Here is a 25136-nt window from a genome sequence, read left to right as displayed (position 1 = left end):
TGAATTATGATCACTTCCACCAAAGTGTTCCCCAACTGATATCCCTTCCACCTGCCCAGCTTCCTTCCCTAATGTCTAAAAATGTTCTCCTGAATGAATTTTAAGAATTTTCCTTCCTCTATGCCTTTCACTCTAATTCTATTCCAGTTAATATTAAGGCAGTTGACATCCCCATACTACTGCCCTATTGTTTTTGCACTTCTTGGAGATATGCCTACATATTTGCTCTTCTTTCTCCCTCTGACTGTTTGGGGGTCTATAGTATATTCACAGTAGTGTGATTTCTGCTTTTTTGTTCTTCAGTTCAACCCATATGGCCTCATTTGATGAACCTTCTACCAAATCATCCCTTGTCACAGCTAAAATTGTTTCTTTAATCAATATTGTGACCCATCCCCCCTCCAACTCTATCTTGTGTGAAAACCCTGTAACCAGGAATGTTGAGTTGCCATTCCTGCCCTTCTTTCAGCCATATTTCAGTAATAGCTATATCATATCATTTTTGTGCTCTCAGCTTATCTGCCTTGTCCCCTAAACTTCTTGCATTTTAGTATATACCATTTAGCACTGCCAAACTCCCACGTGGTTCTTTCCCTATCTAAGTTGGCACTTACTAGGTCTAAATTGTGGAATATAGGCCAATGCAGCCATGGAGGGTGCAAATTGGTTGAAAATGGAGAGAGAGTGCAGAAGCCATAAAACATGATTTATAGATTAAGATCTGCAATTCATTATAAATGGCTTTGGGAAGTTTTTCGATTTTAAAGGCACTATATAAATGCAAATTATTGTTGTTGTAAGAGCACACTGAAGTGCTTTCTATGGAGCAGAGGGGAATGCCACTAAACTCCAGAGGGTGAAGGAGGAGTAGGAAGCTGTCACACAGAAGGTCCTAAAGGGTGATTGCATTCACAGCTGCCAAATTAGTTTGTGATACAGCTGGAAATTGGAAAATATCAGCAATGATGCTCTCCACTTTTCTGATGCATCTCTGGAGATTTTAGTGGAAGAGATGAAGGCAAGGAGCAGGAAGATCTGAAAGTCAATTATCTTTCAAGAGTGATATACATAGGATTTGACGAGGCTGGCAGCTGATCTGAGCAAATTCTCTGCCTGTTACTTGTATCCCATCATATACCTCAAAATATTGCACAGTCTACTTGGCAACTTCAGGCTGGATTGTGAAGACTGTCATCTGCTACTCTCCAGCCTGTCAGTACCATGCTAACACATCCCTTTTCTCTTTCCTCTAGCTTCTTATCAACAGCAAGACTTTCAGAGAAGGACAATCCTCCTGAGGGTTTTTTTTTAATTCGCTCATGGGATGTGGGCATCGCTGACAAGGCCAGCATTTCTGGCCCATCCCTAATTGTCCTCGAGAAGATGATGGTGAGCTGTCTTCTTGAACCACTGCAGTCTATTACATGCTCCATCTCTCCCAAGCACCAGCACAAGCACTGGCACCCCAGGTGCATTAGTCAGTGAATTAAAGTGGCCTGCACTTGGTGAAGAAGCAGCACAAGTGAGTAGGAGCAAGAAGAGATGGCAGGGAGAGACTGTGTCACACAAGGAATTATATAATGTACTGGAAACCCCGTCAAGGAGTCTCTGTGCCATGGCTGTAAGTATGCAAGAATGTGCTTCCAGTTATATTCTGTCCTGTTGCATGGTATTAACACTCTCTGATCTACTGTGGAGCTGCATGTGGGCCCACACACCAGGAATTTTTGTCAAACTTCTTTGTAGCTTTGATAGAATTTTAAACAGCTGCCATTCAGACTCTGGGTTCTTAAAGTGCACGCCACGTTGGAGAGACTGGTGGACCACATGTATTGTGGCTTTGAAGATGTCATTTCCTACAGTATTGTCCCTGTTCACTGTGTTTAGGAACTGATTGATTCCATGGAATATAATCCATGTTTACCCCATCTCTCATCATAGACCAGTCCTTTTAGCCCAGGTGTCAACCTGATGAACTCTGTTACATACTTCCAAAGGTGGGACCCCCAAAACTTGACACACAATTGGCAATACAATTCAGCCCAGTGTTCCAAATGAGATCTGATCAGTGTTCGATATTACAGCAACACTTCATTGTTATTGTATTCTTTAACTCTTGCGACAAAACCAAGCATCCAATCTGTTTATTTGATTAACTTTTTTTTTACTTATGAGCTAGCTCTAAATGACTTTCTAACTGGAAGCTGAAGTAACTTTGGTCATATAATTCACTCCAGTGCACTTAAATAGTACTCCCATCTGCCATTCTTGTTTTCAAAATGTACAAACTCACACTTTGCTCTTATTCCACTCATTCACTTAATCTAGCTTTGCGATTTTGGAATTTTCTGCCCACTTCTTCTTGTTTACTCTGCCTCTTGGTTTAGTATCATTGACAAACTTGTCCTGGTAGACCATTGGTTCAGCCTATTCCTACCCCACAGAACTTATTTCTTCCTATCTTAACTCTACTTTTTCTCCCTTGGCCCAATCTCTTCCTACCTACATCTGTGACTCTTCTGACACCATTTTCCAGGTTCCTGGCTCTAATCGCCTCCTCTTTATTATGGACATCCAATCTCTCTACACCTACATCACCTACCAGGATGGTCTGAGGACTCTCCATTTCTTCCTTGAACAGAGACCCAACCAGTCCCCATCCGTCACCACCCTCTTCCGCCTGGCTAAACTTGTTCTTACATTAAACAACTTCTCCTTCAACTCCACTCACTTTCTCCAAATAAAAGATGTTGCTACGGGTACCCGCATGGGTCCTAGTTATGACTATCTTTTTGTGGAATATGTTGAACATTCCTTGTTCCAGTCCTACTCAGGCCCCCTTCCACAACTCTTTTTCCGGTACATTGATGACTGTATCACTGCCGTTTCCTACTCTCACCCTAAAGTGGAAAATTTTGCTTGCACCTTTCACACTTCTCTAACCTTCACATGGTCCATCTCTGACACTTCTCTTCCCTTTCTCGACTTCTCTGTCTCCATCTCTGGGATAGGCTGTCCACTATTATTCATTATAAGCCCACTGACTCCCACAGCTACCTCGACCACATTTCCTCACACCTTGCCTCCTATAAGGACTCCATTCCATTCTCCCAGTTTCTCCGTCTCTGACGCATCTGCTCTGATGATGCAACCTTCCACAACAGTGCGTCTGATATGTCTTCCTTTTTCCTTAACCGAGGATTCCCACCCACTGTGGTTGACAGGGCCCGCGACTGTGTCCGACTCATTTCCCACACTTCTGCCCTCACCCCTTCCCCTCCCTCCCAGAACCACGACAGGGTTCCCCGTCCTCACTTTCCACCCCACCAGCCTTCACATCCAAAGGATTATCCTTCACCATTTCCGCCACCTCCAGCATGATGCCACTATCTTCCCCTCCCCTCCCCTGTCAGCATTCTAAAGGGACCCTTGCCTCCGCAACATGCTGGTCCACTCCTCCATCATCCCCGCCACCTCGTCCCCTTCCCACGGCACTTTCCCATACAATCGCAGGAGGTGTAATACCTGCCCTCTTACCTCCTCTCTCCTCACCATCCAAGGCCCCAAACACTCCTTCCAGGTGAAGCAGCGATTTACTTGTACTTCCTTCAATTTAGTATACTGTATTCACTGCTCACAATGCAGTCGCCTTTATGCTGGGAAGACCAAAGGCAGATTGGGTGACCGCTTTGTGGAACACCTCCACTGATTTTAATTCACTGCCCTGCTGTCATGCCCACATTTCTGTCCTTGGCCTGCTCCAGTAGTTCTGGGAAGCTCAAGGAACAACACCTCATCTTCTGATTAGACACTCAGCATTGAATTCAACAATTTCAGAGCAGGACTGTCATTTTTAAAACTTTTTTTATTTATCTTATGCAATTATAATCATGTGCCTGCCTTAAATTTGTTTTTCATCTTTGTGCTTTTAGACAGAGCTGTTCATTATTCTGCCATTAACACTCTCTCTGGACTAATGCTTTGTCTTTTTCTACAATTATTAGCAATCCATTTGCCTTTTCTTCCATGACATTTCTGTCTTTTAATCTCTCTGCCCTATCACACACCTTCCCCTTTGTTCTTCTTCCCCCTCCCCCCTTTCTCTTGCTCATATTTTTAATTTTTGACAGTTCTGCTGAAAGGTCACAAATGTGAAACATTCACTCTGTATCTCTCTCAACAGATGCTGCCAAACCTGTTGAGTATTTCCAGCACTTTCTGTTTTCATATTGGATATGCTCCCCTCTGTTCCCAAGTCTCGATCACTTGTATACAGAATGAAAAGTTGGGGCCCCAGCACCTATTCCTGGCACTGTCCATTAATTACAGAATGTCCCTTTCTTATCAACTCTCTCTCCTACCTCCCAGCAGTTTCCTTTCCATGCCACAAATTTGTCTTCAATTTGCTGTGCCTCAATTTAACAAGCAGTCTTTTAACCTCATTAAATTGGAGAGTCATAGAGAGATACAGCACTGAAACAGGCCCTTCAGCCCACCGAGTCCGCGCCGGCCATCAACCACCCATTTATACTAATCCTACATTAATCCCATTTTTCACTCTCACATCCCCACCTTCCCTCAATTCTCCTACCTACACTAGGGGCAATTTTTTACAATCGCCAATTTACCTATCAACCCGCAAGTCTTTGGCTGTGGGAGGAAACCGGAGCACCCGGAGAAAACCCACGCGGTCACAGGGAGAACTTGCAAACTCCGCACAGGCAGTATCCAGATCTGAACCCGGGTCACTGGAACTGTGAGGCTGTGGTGCTAACCACTGCACCACTGCGCCGAGAGGTTCGAGTTAATTAAGGATAGCCAGCATGGATCTGTAAAAGGCAGATCAAAGTCTCATGAAGGAAATGTGGTGGATGTTGTTTGCAATTTTTTAACTTTTTCTTTCTGTCTCTCATCTCTCTCTTAATCTCATCTTACTTTCCCTCTCTATTTTGCTTTCTGTACATGATTTGGCATTGAATTAATTATCTAAACTTACACTTCCTTATTCAGGTTCTGCAAGCTCAATTGTAATCCTCAAAATTGGGTGAGAGATTAAAACTTTGAAAATCTCAAACCCAAGCCCAACTCACCTCCATCCCACCCTCATCTGGACCCCCCATACACCCCTACCGTACACCCACTAGCAGCAGAAGGTGATGTACCTGTAGCCTGCTCCGGAGCGTTCCCCACCCAACTGAAAGCCAAGACTATCTATCAGCCTGACTTCCAGGCAGTGAATCTGTTAAAGCAAAACTACAAATGCAGTGGGGTCAAAACTCAATAGCATGCAAGGAAACACTAACTTCTGGATTTCCCAACAGAAACTTCACCTCCGCACCGCTCCCCTCCACCACCACCCCCATCACTACCCCCCCCCAAAAACGTACATAGCCCACCCTGTCAAGATTCAGGCTCGTATGACTCTGAAGATTCTTCAACTTGATTAGTTAAGGAAACACACCGTTGCTTGTCCTATTCACACAGGCCTCAGTTCTCATGCTTTGGATTTCTAATTACCGCAAATCATAGTGCAAAAGTTCATAGAAAATCTGTGAACAAGTCTAAGTGTAATGAAACGTAAGCGTTGTTCATTCGCCAATGATCGGAAAATCTGACACTATGTATCCTTTAAAAAATATTGGATATTATAATATACAGTGTTCCGCAGGGATCAGTGCTGGGACCTTTGCTCTTTGTAGTATATGTAAATGATTTGGAGGAAAATGTAGCTGGTCTGATTAGTATGTTTGCGGATGACACAAAACTTGGTGGAGTTGCGGATAGTGATGAGGATTGTCAGAGGATATAGATCGGTTGGAGACTTGGGCGGAGAAATGGCAGATGGAGTTTAATCCAGACAAATATGAGGTAATGCATTTTGGAAGATCTAATGCAGGTGGGAAGTATACAGTAAATGGCAGAACCCTTAGGAGTATTGACAGGCAGAGAGATCTGGGCGTACAGGTCCACAGGTCACTGAAAGTGGCAACGCAGGTGGATAAGGTAGTCAAGAAGGCATACGGCATGCTTGCCTTCATCGGTCGGAGCATAGAGTATAGAAATTGGCAAGTCATGTTGCAGCTGTACAGAACTTTAGTTAGGCCACACTTAGAATATTGTGTGCAATTCTGGTCGCCACACTACCAGAAGGACATGGAGGCTTTGGAGAGGTTACAGAAGAGGTTTACCAGGATGTTGCCTGGTCTGGAGGGCATTAGCTATGAGGAGAGGTTGGATAAACTCAGATTATTTTCACTGGAACGACGGAGGTGGAGGGGTGACATGATAGAGGTTTACAAAGTTATGAGCGGCATGGACAGAGTGGATAGTCAGAAGCTTTTTCCCAGGGTGGAAAAGTCAGTTACTAGGGGACATAGGTTTAAGGTGAGAGGGGCAAAGTTTAGAAGGGATGTGCGAGGCAAGTTCTTTACACAGAGGGTGGTGAGTGCCTGGAACTTGCTGCCGGGGGAGATGGTGGAAGCAGGTACGATAATGACGTTTAAGAGGCATCTTGACAAATACATGAATAGGATGGGAATAGAGGGATACGGTCCCCGGAAGTGCAGAAGGTTTTAGTTTAGGCAGGCATCAAGATCGGCGCAGGCTTGGAGGGCCGAATGGCCTGTTCCTGTGCTGTACTGTTCTTTGTATACCTGAATCCTGAGTTTTGAATTCAAGCCACTGAAGGTACTTACTGCTCATCCGGGATACATGAAGCATCCAAGAGTTGTTACTGCCTCTGGGCCATTTTAAAAGTGGATGTTGAGGGAGTGGGGGTGAGGTGACAGATACCTGCCCACAAACAGTGGGTAGCCAATTAAGGCCCTATTAACGGCACAGTGCAGATGCTGACTGGAATTTTTAAACCTTCCCTGCCAACCACCAACTCCCTCCCCACCCCCTCAACCCCACCATTGCCGCCACTGTGAGACAGCCACAGCTGCGTGCACAGGCCACCCTGTGGAGGGGTTCCTCCTCCACAGTGGTGATCTGGCAGCTATGGCCAGTATAAATTTCACCTTTCTTAAAAGCTCCTCAGAGCTCTCTCTCCTATCTACATCAGCATCTCTCACTTCTGATGGTGGGGCTGCCGATATCTCGGTGTTGGAGGACCTCCTATTGCCCTCCAGCTTCGGAAGCCCACCCACTGTTCTTAATTGGATGGCGAGCACCCTGGCCAGTAACTGGCCAGCTCGTCAAAAATGACATTGGGCCACAGGCACCAACACACAATACAGGGTTGGGACCTAGAAATGAGCCCGACATCGGAACAAATATCCAGCCCTCAATGTCAAAAGGGATGTTGGTACAAGGCAAAAACAGGTGGTAATGGGACAAGTAAAGAAACAGAAGATATGTCTAGAGGAGCTGTAAATGTGAACATGCAGAATTATTACCAACAGCGACCATCCAAAAACAAACAAAAAATAAGTGGAGCAGAGGTTATGGTCTGAAATTATTAAACTCATTGTTAAGTCTGGAAGGCTGAAAGTGCCTAATTGAAAGATGAGGTGCTGCTCATTGAGCTTACATTAAGCTTCACTAGAACAGTGTAGGAGGCCGAGAACAGAGAGTTCAGAGTGTGATTGGAGCGAAGAATTAAAATGGCAGGTTGCTGGAAACTCGGAGTCACTCTTGCAAATTGAACAGAGGTGTCCTGCAAAGCGGTCACTCAACTTACCTTTAGTCTTCCCTATGGAGAACAGACCACATCATGAGCAGCGAATACAGTAAAATAAATTAAAGGAAGAAATAAATCACTCTCTCAGAAAGCAGACCCTTTCTCTTATTTTCAGAATTCTTGTTCCATCTGGACCCCTCCCTCTGGTCTCTTACCATCTAGAGATCTTGTCATTGAGAAGAGCCAGCAGGACACTGGCCGTCTCAATTTCTCTGCTCCTCTCACTCACTCTAACCTATCTCGCTCTGAACGTGCAGCACTCTGTTCTCTCAGGTCTAACACTAACATTATCATCAAACCTGCTGGCAAGGGTGGTGGTTTTGTTGTTGGTGCACTGACCTCCTGCTAGCAGAGGCAGAACTCCAACTTTCTGGCCTATTCCAGGGCTTGAGCACAAAAATCAAGGCTGATGCTCCAGTGCAGTACTGAGGGAGCACTGCACTGTCAGAGGTGCTGTATTTGGATGAGACGTTAAACCAGGGCCTCATCTGCTTGCTCAGGTGGATGTAAAAGATCCCATGGCACTATGTCAAAGAAGGGCAGAGGAGTTATCCCTGGCATTCTGGCTAATATTTATCCCTCAAACAACATTGCACATTATCTGGTCATTATCATATTGCTGTTTGTGGGAGACTGCTGTGCGCATGCTGGCGGCTGCATTTCCTGCATTAGAACAGTGATGGTCATGAAAGGCGTTATATAAATGCAAGTCTTTCCTTTCTTTTGACACTTCCTCCTACCTCCCACTGGACCATGACCCCCACTGCTGAACACCAAGCCACTGTTTACGGGTCTGTCACTGACCGCAGCTCCTCTGGTGATCTTCCCTCCAACCCCTTATGGTCCACTTCTTTCTCAAGATCCACAAATAGGACTGCCCAGGAAGACACATCGCTTCGGCCTGTTCTTACTCTACAGAACTGATTTCTTCCTATCTTGACTCTATTTTTTCTCCCCTTGTTCAGTATCTTCCCACCCACATCCATGACTCTTCCAATGTCTTCTGTCACTTTAACAGTTTCCTGGCCCTCAACATCTCCTTTTCACCAGGGATGTCCAATCGCTCTATACCTCCAACCCCCATCAGGATGGTTTGAGGGCTCTCCATTTTTTCTTTGAATGGGGGTCCAACCAGTCCCCATCCACCACCACTATCCTCCATCAAGCTGAACTTGTTCTCACATTGAGAAACTTCTCCTTTAACTCCACTCATTTCCTCCAAATAAAAGACCGGAGGGAAGCTCTATGATAGGGTGGAAGACAGAAGATATCAAATGACAAAAAAGATGATGGTGCAAGACAAAAAGGGGTAGTAATGGGGCACATGCCTTTTTGTGGGATGTGGAACATTCTTTGTTCCAGTCCTACTCAGGTCCCCTCCCTCACCTCTTCTTCTGGTACGTTGATGATTGAATTGGTGCTGTTTCCTGCTCTCGGCCTGAACTGGAAAGTTGCATCAATTTCGCTTCCAATTTTCACCCTGCCCTCTCTTTTACATGGTCCATCACTGACTCTTCCCTTCCTCAACTTCTCTGTCTCCATTTCTGGGATAGGTTATCAACCAATATGCATTATAAACCCACTGACTCTCACAGCTACCTTGCCTACAGTTCCTCACACCCTGCTTCCTGTAGGGACTCTATTCCATTCTCCCAGGTTTTCTGTCTCTGTCTCATGTATTCTGATGATGCAACCTTCCATACCAGCACTTCTGATATGTCTTCCTTTTTCCTCAACTGAGGATTCATCCCTACTGTTGTTTATAGGGCCTTTGACTATGTCCATTTTATTTCCTGCACTTCTGCTTTCACCCCTTTCCCCCTCCCAGAACCATGATTAGGTTGCCCTTCGCCTCACCTTCTACTGCACCTGCCTCTATATTCAAAGCATTATCCACTGTCATTTCTGCCACCTCCAGGGTGATGCCACCAACAAGCACATCTTCTCCTCCCCTCTCTTTTCAGCATTCTGGAGGGACCATTCCCTCCATGACACACTGATCCAGTCCTCTATCACCCCCAGGATCCCTCCCCTCCCCTTCCCACGACACCTTCCCATTCAAGCACAAGAGATGCTACACCTGCTCTTTTACCTCCTCCTTTCTCACTGTCCAAGGCCCCAAACACTCCTTCCAGGAGAAACAGTGGTTTACTTGTACTTCTTTGAATTTAGTACACTGTATCCGCTACTCACGATGGGCCTCTACATAGAGCAGACTAAGTGCGGATTGCGACTGCAGTGCAGAACCCCTCCATTCAGTTCGCAAGCATGACCCCAAGTTTCCAGTCGCCTGTCATTTTAATTCTCATTCCAATCCCACTCCGACCTCTCTGTGCTTGGCCTGCTACATTGTTCCAATAAAACTCAACATAAGCTCAAGCAACATCACCTCATCTTTCAATTAGACTCTTTACTGCCTTCTGGATTCAACCATAAGTTCAACAATTTCAGAACATAACCTGGCCTCCCCCCGCCATTTTTTTGTTTGTTTTTGGATGGCAGCTGTTGGTAATGATTCTGCATTTTCCCATTCGCACCTCATTTAGACACATCTTTTGTTTCTTTACTTGCCTCATTGTCACCTGTTTTTTCCTTGCATCATTATCTCTTTTGTCATTTAATCTCTCCTGTTTTCCACTTTTCCACCTTATCACAGACCTTCCCTTTTGTGCTTTTCCTTCCCTCCCCACTTTCCCTGCCTCTATACTTGCGTTAAATCTGTTACATCTCTAGCCTTTTCCAGTTCTGTTGAAAGGTCATCGCCCTGAAACGTTAACTCCCTTTCTCTCTCCACAGATGCTGCCAGACCTGCTGACAATTAACACATGGTCAGGTATCCACTTAGAGTTAATTGACTGCTAACTGCTAAAATAAAAGCAAAATACTGCGGATGCTGGATATCTGAAATAAAAACAGGAAGTGCTGGAAATACTCTGCTTCTCGCTGCACAGATGCTGCCAGACTTACTGAGTATTTCCAGCACTTTCCTTTTATTATTGACTGTTAACTGCCACTGACTTGCCTCTTTTTGATATGGTCAATTGGATGACATGAGATCATCAGCTGTAATTTACTGAAAAGAACCCCTTGTAAAGGTACACAAACAATAACTTAATCAAAATTTTGTTTTGTGCATCCACAAAATACTCCAGTCCCTCTGGTGCCCACCGGTCACAGAAAACCTCAAGTATACCAGTGGGCATCAGGAGCTCCCTCTCCAGATTCTTGCGGTTGGGGAAGAGAGGCAGGCAGCTGGTGTGACGCCCCCATCGATCGCATCCTGCCTCAGCTTGTTAATGGCTATCTTTGCCACTGACTTGCAGTTTTAAAATAAAGTTTTAAAGTAAGAACAATATGTTAAATTTCAGCTTGATAAACATATTATCTGTACCAGTTACCACTCACACCCAATTCCCTTGCCACTCTGTGTAGCAAGCCACTCCGTTTAGCAGTTACTCGCAGCTCTGTGCACACAGCTTGTTTGGTTTGCTATGTAAGCAAAGTCTTCATTGGCTTGCCAACATCAATGATATATGAGGTACAGTACAACTCTCCAGAAGGACATTCCTTCAAATTGAGTTGCACTAAATTGATGAATTTCATCTACAATTATCTAGAGGAGGACACTTTGCTCTTTCTGATTTTTAAAAAATATCTGTGGCAACCTGGGTGAATTCACAACTCACCTTTTGATCTGCAGCTCAAAGCTGATACTTGCATCGGCCTTCTCCAAACGCTGAACAGAAAAACGTAGCCCCACAGACAGCTGGGAAAACAGATCAAAACATTAACCATCAACAGCTGTTTGAGTTACAGTACTGAACTCCTGCTGTGGAAAACAGCTATAGGCCATGGCACCAAAGAAACTAAGTCTGCTGTAGTCTCTCAGCTTTAGAGAGCATTGAAACTATTAATTCATGCTGATTATGCAACTTATCAGTTCACAATTATATTCCTGATGACAATTTTTTTTAGTTTTTTTCCTGCCTCCTCTAAAGTTTTATAAATGATTATTCAACAAGCGGATAAAAAATAGATTTTGCCTCTGAAAAGATGTTCTACAGCAAAAATGACTTGGGGGCAAAGGTCTGCAAAGGAAACCAGATCCGAGCCTGAATGCCGGACCCGGAAGCCCGACCTGTCCAGACACATGTCATCGGGTCCCGTCGGGTCGCCGGCCTTTACCCATGCACTGATGTAAAGGCCTGCTACCCGACCTGACCCCAACGAACCCGACGACATGTGTCGGATTTGGGTTGGGTCGTGGCGGGCTTCCGGGGCTGGCATTCGGGCTCGGGTCGGGTTACCTTTGCAGACCTTTACTTGGGGGTCCCTATTCATAAATTCTTATGGCTGAATTTAGTGAGCTCGTTTGGAGCGGGTATGGAGGCGTTGGGGGTGGGGGTGCAGAGAACAGCTTCGGATGTGTCCATCTGGAAATCCAACGTTGTGACGTTGGTTCCAGATTTCATCAGCAGCGGCAAAGCACCAAGGCGGCGTCGCCACCCCGATGTGATCGGACTGGTGTTTAAATGGACGACAGGCAGCCCTCCATGTGCCTTTGGATTCCTGGCCATTGAAAGATGATGGCAATGAGGCAAAGCCTCAGTGCCGCGACGGGAAGGTAGCCATGATGAGTTCTCGATAGGGGAAGAGGGGGGATTGAAAGCTACTGTCGGCCTGCAGTGCTATGAACTCTGCACGGGTGGGATTGGTCTTGGGTGATTTGCACGGGTGGTCTTGGGTGGCAATGCCGGGTGGACGTGGTCTCAGCTGGTCTGCACAGTTGGGCTTGGTCTCGGGTGATCAGCTCGGGTGGCCATATTGCATAGGGCTGGCTCTCAGCAAGAGTGGGCATTGAGGGTCATCAGCGCATAAGCTGAGAGAAGTAGCAAAGGCAACGATAACAAGGCAACCTTGTCTCTGCAAGGGTTGTGCCCTGGAGGCCTACTGATCAGCTGGCATGGGTCTCATACACCCTGCCTTTTTAGATCCCTGTGGTGATGCAGCACCGCCGGCAGAGGGAGGTTCAGGATGAAGCTGCACCTGCCCGTAAATCTCCACAACGAGAGTAACAACATCCAGCCATGCCAACGAGGGTCCATCTGCACCAGAGAGTTTAATGGACTCACCTCATCTACCTCCAGATGTCCGAGTGGCATTGTCAGTGAAGATTGTGATTCTCCAGGTAGGCCATCACCAACTTATGTGTCGTGCTGTAGAACAATTTACAACCTATGGGATTTGGTGGAGTCTTCTCCAGCTCCTCATCCTTCACTGGTCAGCTGGGAGATTCAAGTGAGCCTTGAAAGGGAGGAGGAGAGGCTGACCTCCACAGCTGAGGACTCGCCTCAGAAATGATATGGAAACTCTGTTTATGTGCATAAACATGGTTCCTGCCACACTTCCTGCAAACAATGTTGGTGGAGCATCTCTCAGGAATTTATCAACCATAAAGTCCTCCTAAAGTTATTCTGATTAATGGTATGACATAAGGGTAGATTTTGTGAATTTGCCCTGCTGGTATAGAGCTTTTCTCTTGAGAATACGTGTTCGACATCTGGACACTGATCAGGAATTTCCTTAGAGCTACTCCCGCTTATTTCACTTCTACTGAAATTACAGTGTTAGAATGGGAACAGCTCTGAGGAAATTCCCAATCAAATGAATTCTTTCTTAAGGAAACAATGGTCAGAGCCCTGCAGGTCATTATGTATGTCATAATGTTGTCATGCTAGACCCCCACCTGCCAAGAATGAGGCATATTGATTTTGGCATATGAACATTGATTTGAAAACTATTGCTGAAGTGAAGAAAGAACTTGTTCAAAAAATCACCAGGACTCCTGGCTGGAAAGATATTTGCATATTAACAGACAGTGCTTGTGGAGACAAAGGGGTTACTTCTCTTATCCAATTTAATCTAATCAGGTATTGTGTGTAAGAAGAGACATTCCAGGGTCAGCTAAGACCAGAGAATTCACAAACAGACGTGGTCAGACTAGCTAGTCACATGACTAACCTGCTTGGCAACCTGGGTTTTTCTGAATTGTACAAACAGTTTGAAGAAAGTGTCTGTTTGCTCCTGGACTGAAAAGACCCCTCCTGGCTGGCTCGTCACAGCCTCTCCTGTCTGCTCCCATCTTTTTCTCATGGAACTCCAAATCCACTGAGGACACATGAACCCCAAGAGAGAAAAGTCTCCTACTGTGAACAAGGTTTAAGAAGAATACTGCGCCCCAACGAAAAGCAAGATCTACCAACATCAAGGACTCTACAGTGAGCTCGAAGATCAGTAACAAAAATCCTCTTCAGAGATTACCTCAAACTTTTCCACTTTGTTTTTCTTCTGCTCTTTTCTGTCTCTACCTGCATGTCTGCATTGCATATGCATGTTAGCGTGAGCGCGTCGTGTATCCATAGGCATTAACCAAATTTGAGTTTAAGTTTAAGTTTAATAAATTTCAACCTTTCTTCTTTAAACCTAAGAAAACCTGTTTGTGCTGGTTTCTTTGCCTCATAATTGGAAAGCCGTGAACAAGGATGCACTAAGGGGGAGCTAAAAACACAGTGTTAAAAATAAAATCCTGTTACGGTAAGACCAGGTGAAGGCTGAGAGGGAACCCTAGACAGCTTTCTCACCGGGTCATAGCAATGTCTACATGAGGCAGTATTGGCAAGGATATAATCACAGTAACTTAATTGAGTGATAATCCACAGTTGATCACTTGAAGTTAATATACTTGGTTGATCATGAATGAAAAATAGTTCCTCGCCCTGCTCTCAAATACTAGCTTCTCAGCTGTAGCGGTCATACGTATACTCAGTTTACAGTATGCATATACAACAACCCACGGCAAAATATTTGCAGGCTGAATGCTATGACATAGAAGCAAATTTTGGCCAGTGTAGATCCTTTGATACACCATTCTCAGATTTCCAAAACTTCCTCAGCCCACAATGCCACTGATCTGTGTGAACATTATGCATTTGACTCAGGAATTAATGTAAAGTTCAAGGGTCATGATTCATTTGTCCTCACTGACTCAAAAAGCTCAGTGGTTTACCCTCTGACCTCGTTCTGCACTCACACAGAGATACAGCACTGGACCACCAACAAGTTCAAAAAGAGTATCAATTATTTTAAACTAAATAATTAGCATTATGCCGAACAGCTTCACAAGCAGCACTGCTCACGCACCGAAACTTTCAGGCTGACAACAGTAATGGTTTCATTTTGCTCCGCATATTGTTAGTGAATCTTGCAGATTCACATTGTGGGTTGCCATCAGGTGTGGGAACTGGCAGGAATTATCACACTGGGCTGAATTTTCCAGCGGGCATCAGGACCCCGATGTCAGGCCCATTTGGATTCCCCAGCCTGCCCAAGTTGTTGGCATCCCCTCCAGTGCAACCTTCCTGAGGCTGGGGGCCCAATCAGAGGGCCTGCAGCACATGAAGGCTGGCAGCCCCAATGGGAGAGGTGGGAGCTGCCGAGCCAGAAAGGCGAGCGTGAGGCTCTCTAACATGGAAGCACACTCAGTTACCTCGAGAGAAGTCAGCAAATAAAGAGGCCTGAAGTCAGTCGGGCCATCAGAGTGGAGGGGAAACCCCTCCGCAGGATTGGTTTCAGACACTGTTACGGACTTTCTTTCCCCGCATCACCATCATTGGGGCAGGGGGGCACTCCGACAGTGGAAAACTACAAGTGCTGGTGCAAAATGGCCCTTAATTGCTCTAATTGGCTGCCCACCTCCATGGAGTTGACCCTGTTCCCTACCCACCCCGGAAAAATTCCCGAGTCGGGAATGTGTCAGGAGCCGGCCCTCTGCGGCTACCCCCATTTTCCCAGCCTCCCCACCTCCAACCCCATCTCCAGGGGACCAGGAATATTCAGCCCTTTTTACCTATCGCATAAATTTAATTTTGGTTAGAGAAGGTTGGATGCAGAGCCATACACAGAGTAAGCTCTAACAATCCAGTCCTACGGGTTGCAGCTCAAGCAGTTATCTTCAATCTACCAAAATGGTGACATTGGCTTGGATTTTTACCTAACCTGCGAGGAGCAGGTGAGTCAGAAACCCGTGGAAAACCTGGAAGTCAGGATTCCTCTGTAGGCTGTGGAGTTTAACTCCTCAGTATGCACGTGGCATCTTTGATTGGTTCCCTGCCCGGAAGCCACTTGATTGACAGGCTGGACTCCAGTCAGTCAGCAGTCAGATGGGGAACTGATCGGTGAGGATTACAGGATCATGTAAGTCTGCAACAGGGGCCAATCTCAGTTTGGGGGTGGGCGGGGTGGTGGGTGTGCATAAAGGGGTGCGAGGCTTGGGAAATCCAGCTGCCCATAGTTCAAGTTTGAAAAGGTAAATTGTAATGAGGCTCGCAGCCTCATTGTCATAATTAAAGGACCAAGCCCACCTCTTTGGAGCGGGTTGGTTACCGGCTCACCTTCCTGCCTCAGTTAAAGCTGGCAGTGAGCGGGTTGGAGGCAGGTTTGGCTTGGGAATCTGATTTTTAAGATTTTAATCTCGCATGCACCCCAAACCAGCCCTTTCTTTTGGTTAAAATTTCCCCCCATTTTGTGTGTTTTTCAGCAACACTGTGTCACAGAACAGTAAGAGACATCATTTTGTTTAGATATTCACCTGGGTTAAGCTTCGTTCATGTGGCATAAAACACACGACATATTACTGTGATGGCTGCGTTAATAAAGGACACAATTATATGGAAAAGTGTTTGCCAAGCTGTTCCTTTGCTTAGGAACAGAGAGGCTGTGTGCTAGTTTGTGTATCAAACTCAAGTGATGTAATGATGTAATCTATACCAACAAATTAGTCCTGAAGTTACACATTTTACAAATGCTTAAAACATGTGTCCAAAACTCCTCTCTCTGGTATTTCTGTGCGGAAATAATGTGATTATTTAAAAGTAATTACCAAACCCAAACTTTCTTTAAAATAACACCTGGACTTGAATGATGGCTTTCTCCTTTTTTCAATATATTCATCCTAGACTATCACCATGCATAAAACAATCTAAACTATACAGTTCAGAAAGTCATTTTTACTTACATTGGTTCCAGCAGGCATGGGGTTCCCCAGGTCACAGACAACCATTTGAGTTGAATTGTCCACTTTATAGGCACAGCTTAGCTTGCTCAGTGCCTGGGAACAAAGCACAAGGTGACACAAACCATAAGGCTTTTTGCACATATGTTTAGTTGGGGTCAGACTTTGCAATTTAAGTTTTGAAGACTATGGACATTTTCTCTTATCACATAAAAACAAATACTTTCCTCCTCCTCCAGAGGCTGTAAATAGAAAGGGATGCCTATATGGATAACCATAGTTCTGATATAGGCACTGTACAATGATGACTCACTGGAGAACCAGGCTTAGATAGCTGATGGGGTGCAGTTATAAGAAATTCCTGTAAATTCATTCCCACTAAAGGGCAAAGAAGCAATGAAATAGGTGTAAACAAATGCAACTGCTACTCCAAGTACGGTCAAAAAAATTAGTCCACATTAAGAGCAAAAACTCAACTTGAGGCAAGGGCCTCCCAAGATGTGCCTTTTTAATATGAGCTCAGAGTATCTAGTGCACTGCTCAGGTGCTCAAACTACATTCTGAGGTCTAGTCCTAATTTGCATCTTTTTCAGGTTTTAATCAGCCTAGAGCAGGGGTCGGCAACCTTTTTAATCTGAAGAGCCTTTAAAAAAAATTTATCTAAAATAAAAACTGTTGGGAGCCGCCAGACGAACATTCGGCACTTCTATACCAAATAAATAGCAAATTGCCAAGTGTCTCTAGTGGAATGTATAATTTATATATGTAATAAATAAAATACATGTATTGAATATATGTATCAATAGAAAAAAAATCTAAATTAAAATAGACTTAACTCTGAATGATCGTGTTTTTCGATGCTTTTGCATCTTTTTGTGATTTTTTCTTTGTATGTTCAGTATATGCATGTACAGGCTTTATGCATTAATTTGCATGAATTATGTATGATAAGCATGTTTGAAAAGAAAATGTAAAAATGGTGAACCATATTAATTTAATGGAAAAACAGCACATTTCCATTTTGAATAAAAATGTAATAAGAAATTTACATGTAAAACTGAAAGAATGCTTTTTGTCTTTGTGTTTTTATAACACATCTTATAATCAACGGATGTTTTTACTATAATTTTACCAGTAAAGTCATGTTTAAAACAAACTTTAACTTAGATGCGTAGAATGAAGACAATTTTTTCAGATATTGATTCTCGTGATTAAAAAAAGCTTCTAATAGTACATTCAGAAAAATTTATCATCTCAGCCATTTTAGAAACAATAATGGTCGCACCCATAAAACTTGTTCTTCGAACCAAAGACATTACAATATCAAGCAAAGCTATACTCACGTGTTAAACTTTATTTTGAAAAGCTCATCCTGTGCATATTCCAAACATGACAAGTGCATACAAAGGGATGGTTTTAAGCAAATCACTGTCACATTATAATAGCTATATCACTATTCTTGAAATTCAATACCTGAACTTGGAAAGGCACAGTTCCGTTAAGCATCTGCACTTCAGTTCAATTTTGCATGCTTCTTCATATTTCTTCACTATCAATTACATATACCCAATTAATTGTATGTAGCAAATCCAACAGTAATAAGACAGATTCTTGGAAAAAGGACCCAGTGTTGACATCATAACTATCACCAACTTTGAGCTTTTTGTCCAAGAAGCCTATTTAGAACTATTGTTTGACAATCTGCAGAACGACACCTACCTAGACTAATTAGACATTGTGCCTTCAGTTCTATTACCTCATTGTTGCGAATGACACCAATGTAATCTGCTTCGGGTGGTATTATGACACTGAGTTCTGCTTCATATGCTCCTTCCCCTTCATTCCTGCCATTTATGATTAAAGTGAGAGGGTTTTCATCTCCAATTATTAACTGATGTCTATCACTGTGAAGCACAAAAAGGTAAAGCATGAATGTATTTTAATCATTATCCTCTCCTTGTCAAATTGTCAGGATGCTACCAATCATAAACAAACTCCACAGATGGTAAAAATATCACTTCTTTGGTCTCATACCAACAATAAAAATTATCACAAATCTGTCACGATGAAATCTCAAATACTTGACTGTAAAGCTTACATGCTGATAAACTTTAGGGAAATGCACTACATACATAATGTTCAACTTACGGGGTAGCTGAAAGTTTAAGCACCGGGATGCAAACATTGTCCTTTCCGCAGTCTAGGAGAATGTGTGCCTATGTGGGAAAAGAATGGCTATAATGATAAAGTCTATCATTTAGTTTTAACTTTTTCTATTATTTATATAAACTATAATGCTGTAAATAAAGTCCTAGAAACAATATTTAAATTGTTCTTTAACCAGCATCAAGAGTCAGACCCAACTTGATGCAAGAATTAGACTCTCTGATCCTTGCCTTAGTGCAGGGCCAAGGAAATTGCTTAAACATGTGCTAGTTGGCTAAATGCCAAGAGTCAGAACAAATACATCTAAAACAGTGTATCGGACTATCTATAATCCAATGCATTAATATTCACTCCCAGTTACTTCACACAACCTCAGTGTGTCCCCACAATGTCTTTTATTCCTCTGTCACAATGATGCGCTGCAATTAGCTGGACAAGGCAACATAAGATTTTCCCTTTCTAAAATGATGCAGACCTTGTTAGAACTACCTGAGGGAACTGACCTTACTAATAGCAGACAGTTCCCCAAACTCCACCATAAATCAATCTTTCTCTCCCAAGAGCTCGGTTTTCAGAAATAAGAAAGATCTTACCTGCCTAAATGAACAGTGGGGAGATAGTTGGAAACAAATGTTGATGAGTTCTGCATGTAGCAAAATACAGGGAAACCAAAATGATCCCAAAAAACCCCACACGCCATGCAGATTCCACAAATAACATGCCCCATAAATTTCACCCACAGCTGGTAGAGGAATATTGGAACGGTTGTAAGCCTAATAGGCGCACTTTGACATATGTTCTTGTCACGCTCCAGAATCCAACCTTTCTTTCTGGACAGCAATTTAGGAAGGCTACTGGACCAAGATCAATATATTTGCCAGAGCCACAAAATCCACCATGGGGAGCAATATAAACACTGCTCTCAAATTTGGCAATAAGGATTGGCATCCATAGACTTTAGCAAAATACACCAACTTCCACAACAAACTGGAAAATCAATCATTTGTGGGATACAAGCTAATCTGAATAGGTGATGTATAGCCTGTGCCTGTAAGCAGGAAAATGCCACGTGGTCTTCCAGGGTCTACTTCCTGGAGACTTGCTCATTGCAAATGACACCCTAGGGTGTCTCTTGCCTCCCATAAAAAAGGGACCGATCAGCAAAACTGGAGACATGGAATGGAGCAGTAACCTTTTAGTTACATTGTATCGAGTGATTTGTGGTTGTAAATTCCTCTGTTCTTCTTCCCAGAAAGTTGAATTATTTCTGTTAATAATAAATCTTTGCATCTCCATTTAGATCCTATTTGTCCCACAACTCAAATTATAAATTTAAAAATGTAATTAAAACTACAGTTTGAACGAAACGTGCTCCATCTTATTCATGTGCAGATTTATAACAAATTCTCACAAAATTTTAATTAGGTTCACATTGGACATATTCCTAAATCAAACACTTTTCTCACAACAAGTGATTTTTTTTGTCTATGCGCACATGAGGCAGAAGCTTCACGACATAGAAGATAATCGCAGATTGGGACCATTTGCGGATCCTGACCGCTGGGTGTCTGGTGGGTTGGGGAAGAGGGAACTGGAAGTCAGGCAGCCCATTTCAGGGGTGCCCGGTAGTTTGAAATGCGGCTGGAAGCAGAGTGCCACTGTTGACTGAGAAGTACGAGAGAGAGGACCAGGATGAAGGACTTGTATGGAAGGACAGCAATGCCGCCTCCCTTGAGATTATGTGGAGGGGGTGAGGGTTGCAGGCATATATTGTTCCAGGACAGCGGGAGGAGGAGGCCAGCTGCAATGACAAAGCAGTCATAGCTAGAGATGGCGCAGGAGGTGTCCAGCTGCAGTGTAGCAAGGAGGGTTCTGGATTCAGTGCCAGAAGCGATTCAATGACCTGCTGACGTCTGGGAAGCTGAGTGGCATGAAGTCTACAGGTGGCATACGTGAAGGCATGGTGAGCGCAGCTGCTCTCTGCATGGCAATGCTTCAGCAATAACAAGTCCCACCAATACTGAGACTTATGCACCCTGGTCTAATTTGTGACCAAAGGAAGCATTCATATCCTGGCCACTCATAGAAGACACGAGAATGGCACCATGACATAAATGGTCTGAGAAGTATTAAATGGTGCAATGTCTTCGCAGGTGTAGATGGGAACCCTTGCATTCATGACACCCCTGTCCTTCACTTTTCAGGCAAAGAGAACACACAATGCATGGGAGAGTGGGCACACCGGGGGTGGAGTGTCTTTCATCTCAGTCCTGGCGCTGCTGGATTAGGAGGTCCTAGAGACTGACAGAGACTTAGCAGGGCATGCAGTAGGCGAGGGCGAATAGGAGGTGTGTCAGAGAGAGCGTGAAAGCATAATGTCTGAAACATGGTACTGTCATGGAGCAGCTGGCTCATCTACAGGTTTAAATTTGTAAAGTAGCTAGAAGCAGCCACTGTCCTTGCAAACTACTGCCCTATCTCTAACCTATTTTCCTCTCCAAAGTCCTTGAATGTGTTGTCACCTCCCAAATCTGATCCCATCTTTCCTGGAACTCCATGTTTGAATCCATCCAATCAGGTTTCTGCCCCTGCCGCAGTACCGAAATAGCTCTCATCAAACTCACAAATGACATCCAATCTGACTGCGGCAAAGGTAAACTTTCCCTCCTCGTCCTTCTTGGCCTGTCTGCAGTCTTTCATGCAGTTGAAGACACTATCCTCCTCCAACATCTTACCACTGTCATCCAGTTGGGTGGGACTGCTTGCACCTGGTTCCATTTGTATCTATCTAATCGTACCCAGAGAACCACTTGCAATGGCTTCTCTTCCTGCTCCCGCACTGTTACCTCTAGTGTCCCTGAAGCATCTATATTTTACCCCCTCCTATTTCTCATCTACGTGCTGCCCCTCGGCAACATAACACTCCTGTGAAACGTCTTGGAATGTTTTATTACATTAAAGGCACTATATAAATATAAGTTATTGTTGCTGTTGAGAGATGCGAGCTTCATTAACAATGTCTTCTCTAAATCACAGGGCCAATGCCGGAGGAAGAGCAGGTGCTGGTGGATGAGGCAGCGCAGACCTCAGAGGGTGAGTGGCACAGAGGACAAGTGTACCCTCCACCAGTGCAGATACAGGCACCTCAGTGGGTTCATGGTCGGATGTAGATTGGTGAGGAGCAGGCCACATGAGCAGATGTCAAAGGCAGTGGAAGATGTGGGTAGTCCCCATCATAGGGTGGAGGACAGCAGCAGAAATGGTCAGCTTGCCAAAGATGCTGAGACTCGGGGATCATGCACAAAGCAGGTGCTTGTGGAGCTGCAAAGGGAGATGTGTGGACATCTGGCAGAGGTTCCTGAGGCAATGTGCGCCATTGGGCAGCAGATGGAGGCGTTCATTAATGCCATGAGTGCCGCCATCTCTCAGTCCAATGAATGGAAGAATTGCCACTCTCATGGAGACTCGCAAATACCAAGCCAAAAAATGGACACAAAAGAAGCAAATTGGCCTTCACAATGTGGCTGCAATGTTCAGCAGTATTGATTGTTCTGTTGCAGTGATGGCACACAGGAGCACAGAAGCGCAGCCAAAGCTCTTCCGCTCCTGGTTTGCAGCCAAGTGCTGGTGGTGCCCTGAAAGGGTTGAGGCAGGCAGGCCCATTGGCAATAGAGGGACATCCTCAAGGCACCCCATGGGCACCAGCTGGTCCCATGACCCCTCTGGCAGAGACACACACTTGGTTTCCTGACCTTGTCCAAATGCAGGTGAGGCAGTCTGAAGCTGATCCCTCATGGGCACTGCAACCCAAAGGAAGGCAACCAAAGGCATCTCCTATGCAGATCAGGGACAAAAGCAGGCTGCCTCCATGTCGGCCTCATCCACAGGGGGAGCTCCACAAAGAAGCTCACAGAATAAAACACAGAAATTGTGGTAGCATCACTATGGGGCTCACGGGTGAATTTATGGATGAATTTGTAAAAATTATAAAATTAATTTGAATGAAGGATCCTGGGCTGGATTTTTAAAGCCTGCTGAGTGCGGGGGAGGGTGCGAGCACAATTTGAAGATCGCCCTCTCGAAGTTCAGCACTGGGCCCCGCCGCCTCACAAGGCAACATCATTTCTAAAGGGACGCCGGGAGGGAGGGAACAGGTTGGGCAAACGCCTCCAATGAATTGCCTGTTGAGCTCATTGAAGAGCTCATTAACAGGCTTGTCAGCAGCAGGTTTTAATTTTCAAAGGCTGGGAACCTGGAGGACGCCATGTGAGGAACATGGCCAGGTGTTCAAGTTATGAACACAGCGGGTAGCCATAAGGCCTACTGGAAGGGCTGATTAAAATACCGCAGAGGCAAAAAGTAAAGAGCAGCTGCTTCTAAAGTGCCACAGAGTGGCCATTGCTGCAGCTGTAAGACTTGCTTTTCTCAGTGAAGAGTGGCAGGAAACCGGAGAGGGATGTGAGGCCACTGGCATCACTTGGGTAGCTGGGGCTGGCAGAGGAAGGCCTGGTGAATGTACAACGCCAGGCTGAGGGAGTTCAGACGGGAACAGGCTACTCTGCCATTGGTCAGAGCAGCCAGGATGAGCTTCAACAGATGCAGCCTCCTGGGCAGGAGGAGGCCAGAGGAGCACAGCGAGGGGATGCGAGAGGAGGAAGGCGCTACCCACGACATCAGGTGCACAGCTCAAGAATCAGTTCCCTGCAAATGACAGAGCGCCAGTTCTGTAGGAGGCTGTGCCTATCCAAGCAGATGGTCTCGGACCTTTGTGCTCTGAGCCACAATAACTTGAGGCCTCACAGTCCCCATGGGAGTCCCTTATCTGCAGCCATCAAGGTCTCTGTTGCCCTAAACGTCTAAGTAACCGGGTTGTTCCAAGGATCAGCTGTGGACCTAGGTGGCATCTCACAGTTGGCAGCTCCTCATGCCATCAGGAAGGTCAGGGATTCCATCTTCAGGAGGGCAGGGGACTACATCACTTTGATACAGATGGAACTGTGCAAGAACAGAGGGCATTGGGTTTCGCCTCCAGCATTGGATTCCCCCAGGTGCAGGACATCATCGCTTGTGTCCATTTGGCCATCAAGGCACCCAGCGACCGGCCAGCGAGATCCATCAACTGGAAGGGCTTCCACTTCCTCAACATTCAACTGATCTGCTACCACAACTCGATGTGTGCACTCGCTTTCCTCACAGCTGCCATGGCTCCTTCATCCTCCGCCAGTCCAGGCTGCCTCGGTCCTTCAGTCCATCCCCCAAAAGTGCATGGCTGGCTCCAAGGGAAATTCATTGAAGAGATGGCTACCGACCCCTCTATGGGAGCCCCAGACAGAGGTACAGAGGCATAACAACCAATGCCACCTTCTCAGTAGGCCAACCAAGATCTGATCATAGGGTTTGTGAAGATGTGATTCTGGTGCTTGGATCGGTCGAGTGGCACCCTCCAATGCCCTCCTGCATGAGTTTCGATCATTGTGATGGTCAGCTGCGCTCTGCATAATATGATCCTTCAGAGAGGTGTGGACCTTGAGGACAGTGAGGCCCTGGAAGGAGACAGCTCATTGAGGGAGGAGCAGGAGGTAAGAGAGGAAGAGGAAGAGGAGGCAGAGGGGGATAACACTGAACAGAGAGGTGCCCCTGCTGCACAACAAGGTGGCCTCCTCCTGCCATCCACCGGGAAGAGCATCTCCCTCCTCTCCCTCATGGCCTCCAGTATTAGATCCAGGTCAGCATCGATGAAGCAAAGTCTGCCCTGCCCCTAGTGTCAGGCCTCCAATTCCCCTGTGACATTTTGCTTCCCTCTGGTGCAATGGAAGGCTTTCTCACAAAATGCAGATCTCTCCCTCAGGACAACCAGCAGCCTCAGTGATGGTTGCTGTGGGGTGGCCAACTGAGTCCCACCATTAATCTGACCCGCCTCCATTTTCAATCCCATTGGCTCTAAGTGGAGAGGAAACCCTGCTCCTTACCAATTAAGGGCTTACCCTTTTAAAAATTACAATCTGAATCAGTTTCCCACTGGAGGCGGGTGTCTGACCCAAAACCAGACCCGCTTCCTGTTTCCTGCCTCCGTAATGAAAATCCAGCCCCATATGTTGGTGACTTTAGAAGTATCATGTGGTTCATTGTGTTGCATTGCAAATGCATTGTTAGGGGTACAATGCATTGCATGGAAGCTACAGTCATACAGCAAAGTCTGGGCATGGGACGAGTGATGAC

The 25136-nt window shown here is 45.2% G+C and overlaps 1 protein-coding gene across 2 annotated transcripts in view; it reads right to left on the bottom strand.

Moving 5' to 3' along the window:
• itga8 (integrin, alpha 8) overlaps positions 1–25136 on the bottom strand; it is a 239702-nt gene that overhangs the window by 106596 nt on the left and 107970 nt on the right. For both annotated transcript variants that reach the window (XM_068012828.1, XM_068012819.1), the window contains exons 19-22: positions 18900–18967; positions 18508–18655; positions 16755–16847; positions 11368–11447 (exon numbers count right to left, since the gene is read on the bottom strand). In XM_068012828.1, coding sequence (XP_067868929.1) covers positions 11368–11447; positions 16755–16847; positions 18508–18655; positions 18900–18967 — 389 coding nt within the window. The remainder of the gene's footprint in view (positions 1–11367; positions 11448–16754; positions 16848–18507; positions 18656–18899; positions 18968–25136) is intronic.

This window comes from Heterodontus francisci, chromosome 2 (assembly GCF_036365525.1).
Source record: "Heterodontus francisci isolate sHetFra1 chromosome 2, sHetFra1.hap1, whole genome shotgun sequence".
Lineage (NCBI taxonomy): Eukaryota > Metazoa > Chordata > Chondrichthyes > Heterodontiformes > Heterodontidae > Heterodontus > Heterodontus francisci.
Note: the sequence above shows the minus strand (reverse complement) of the source record. Positions and strands in the feature narration are given on the sequence as shown.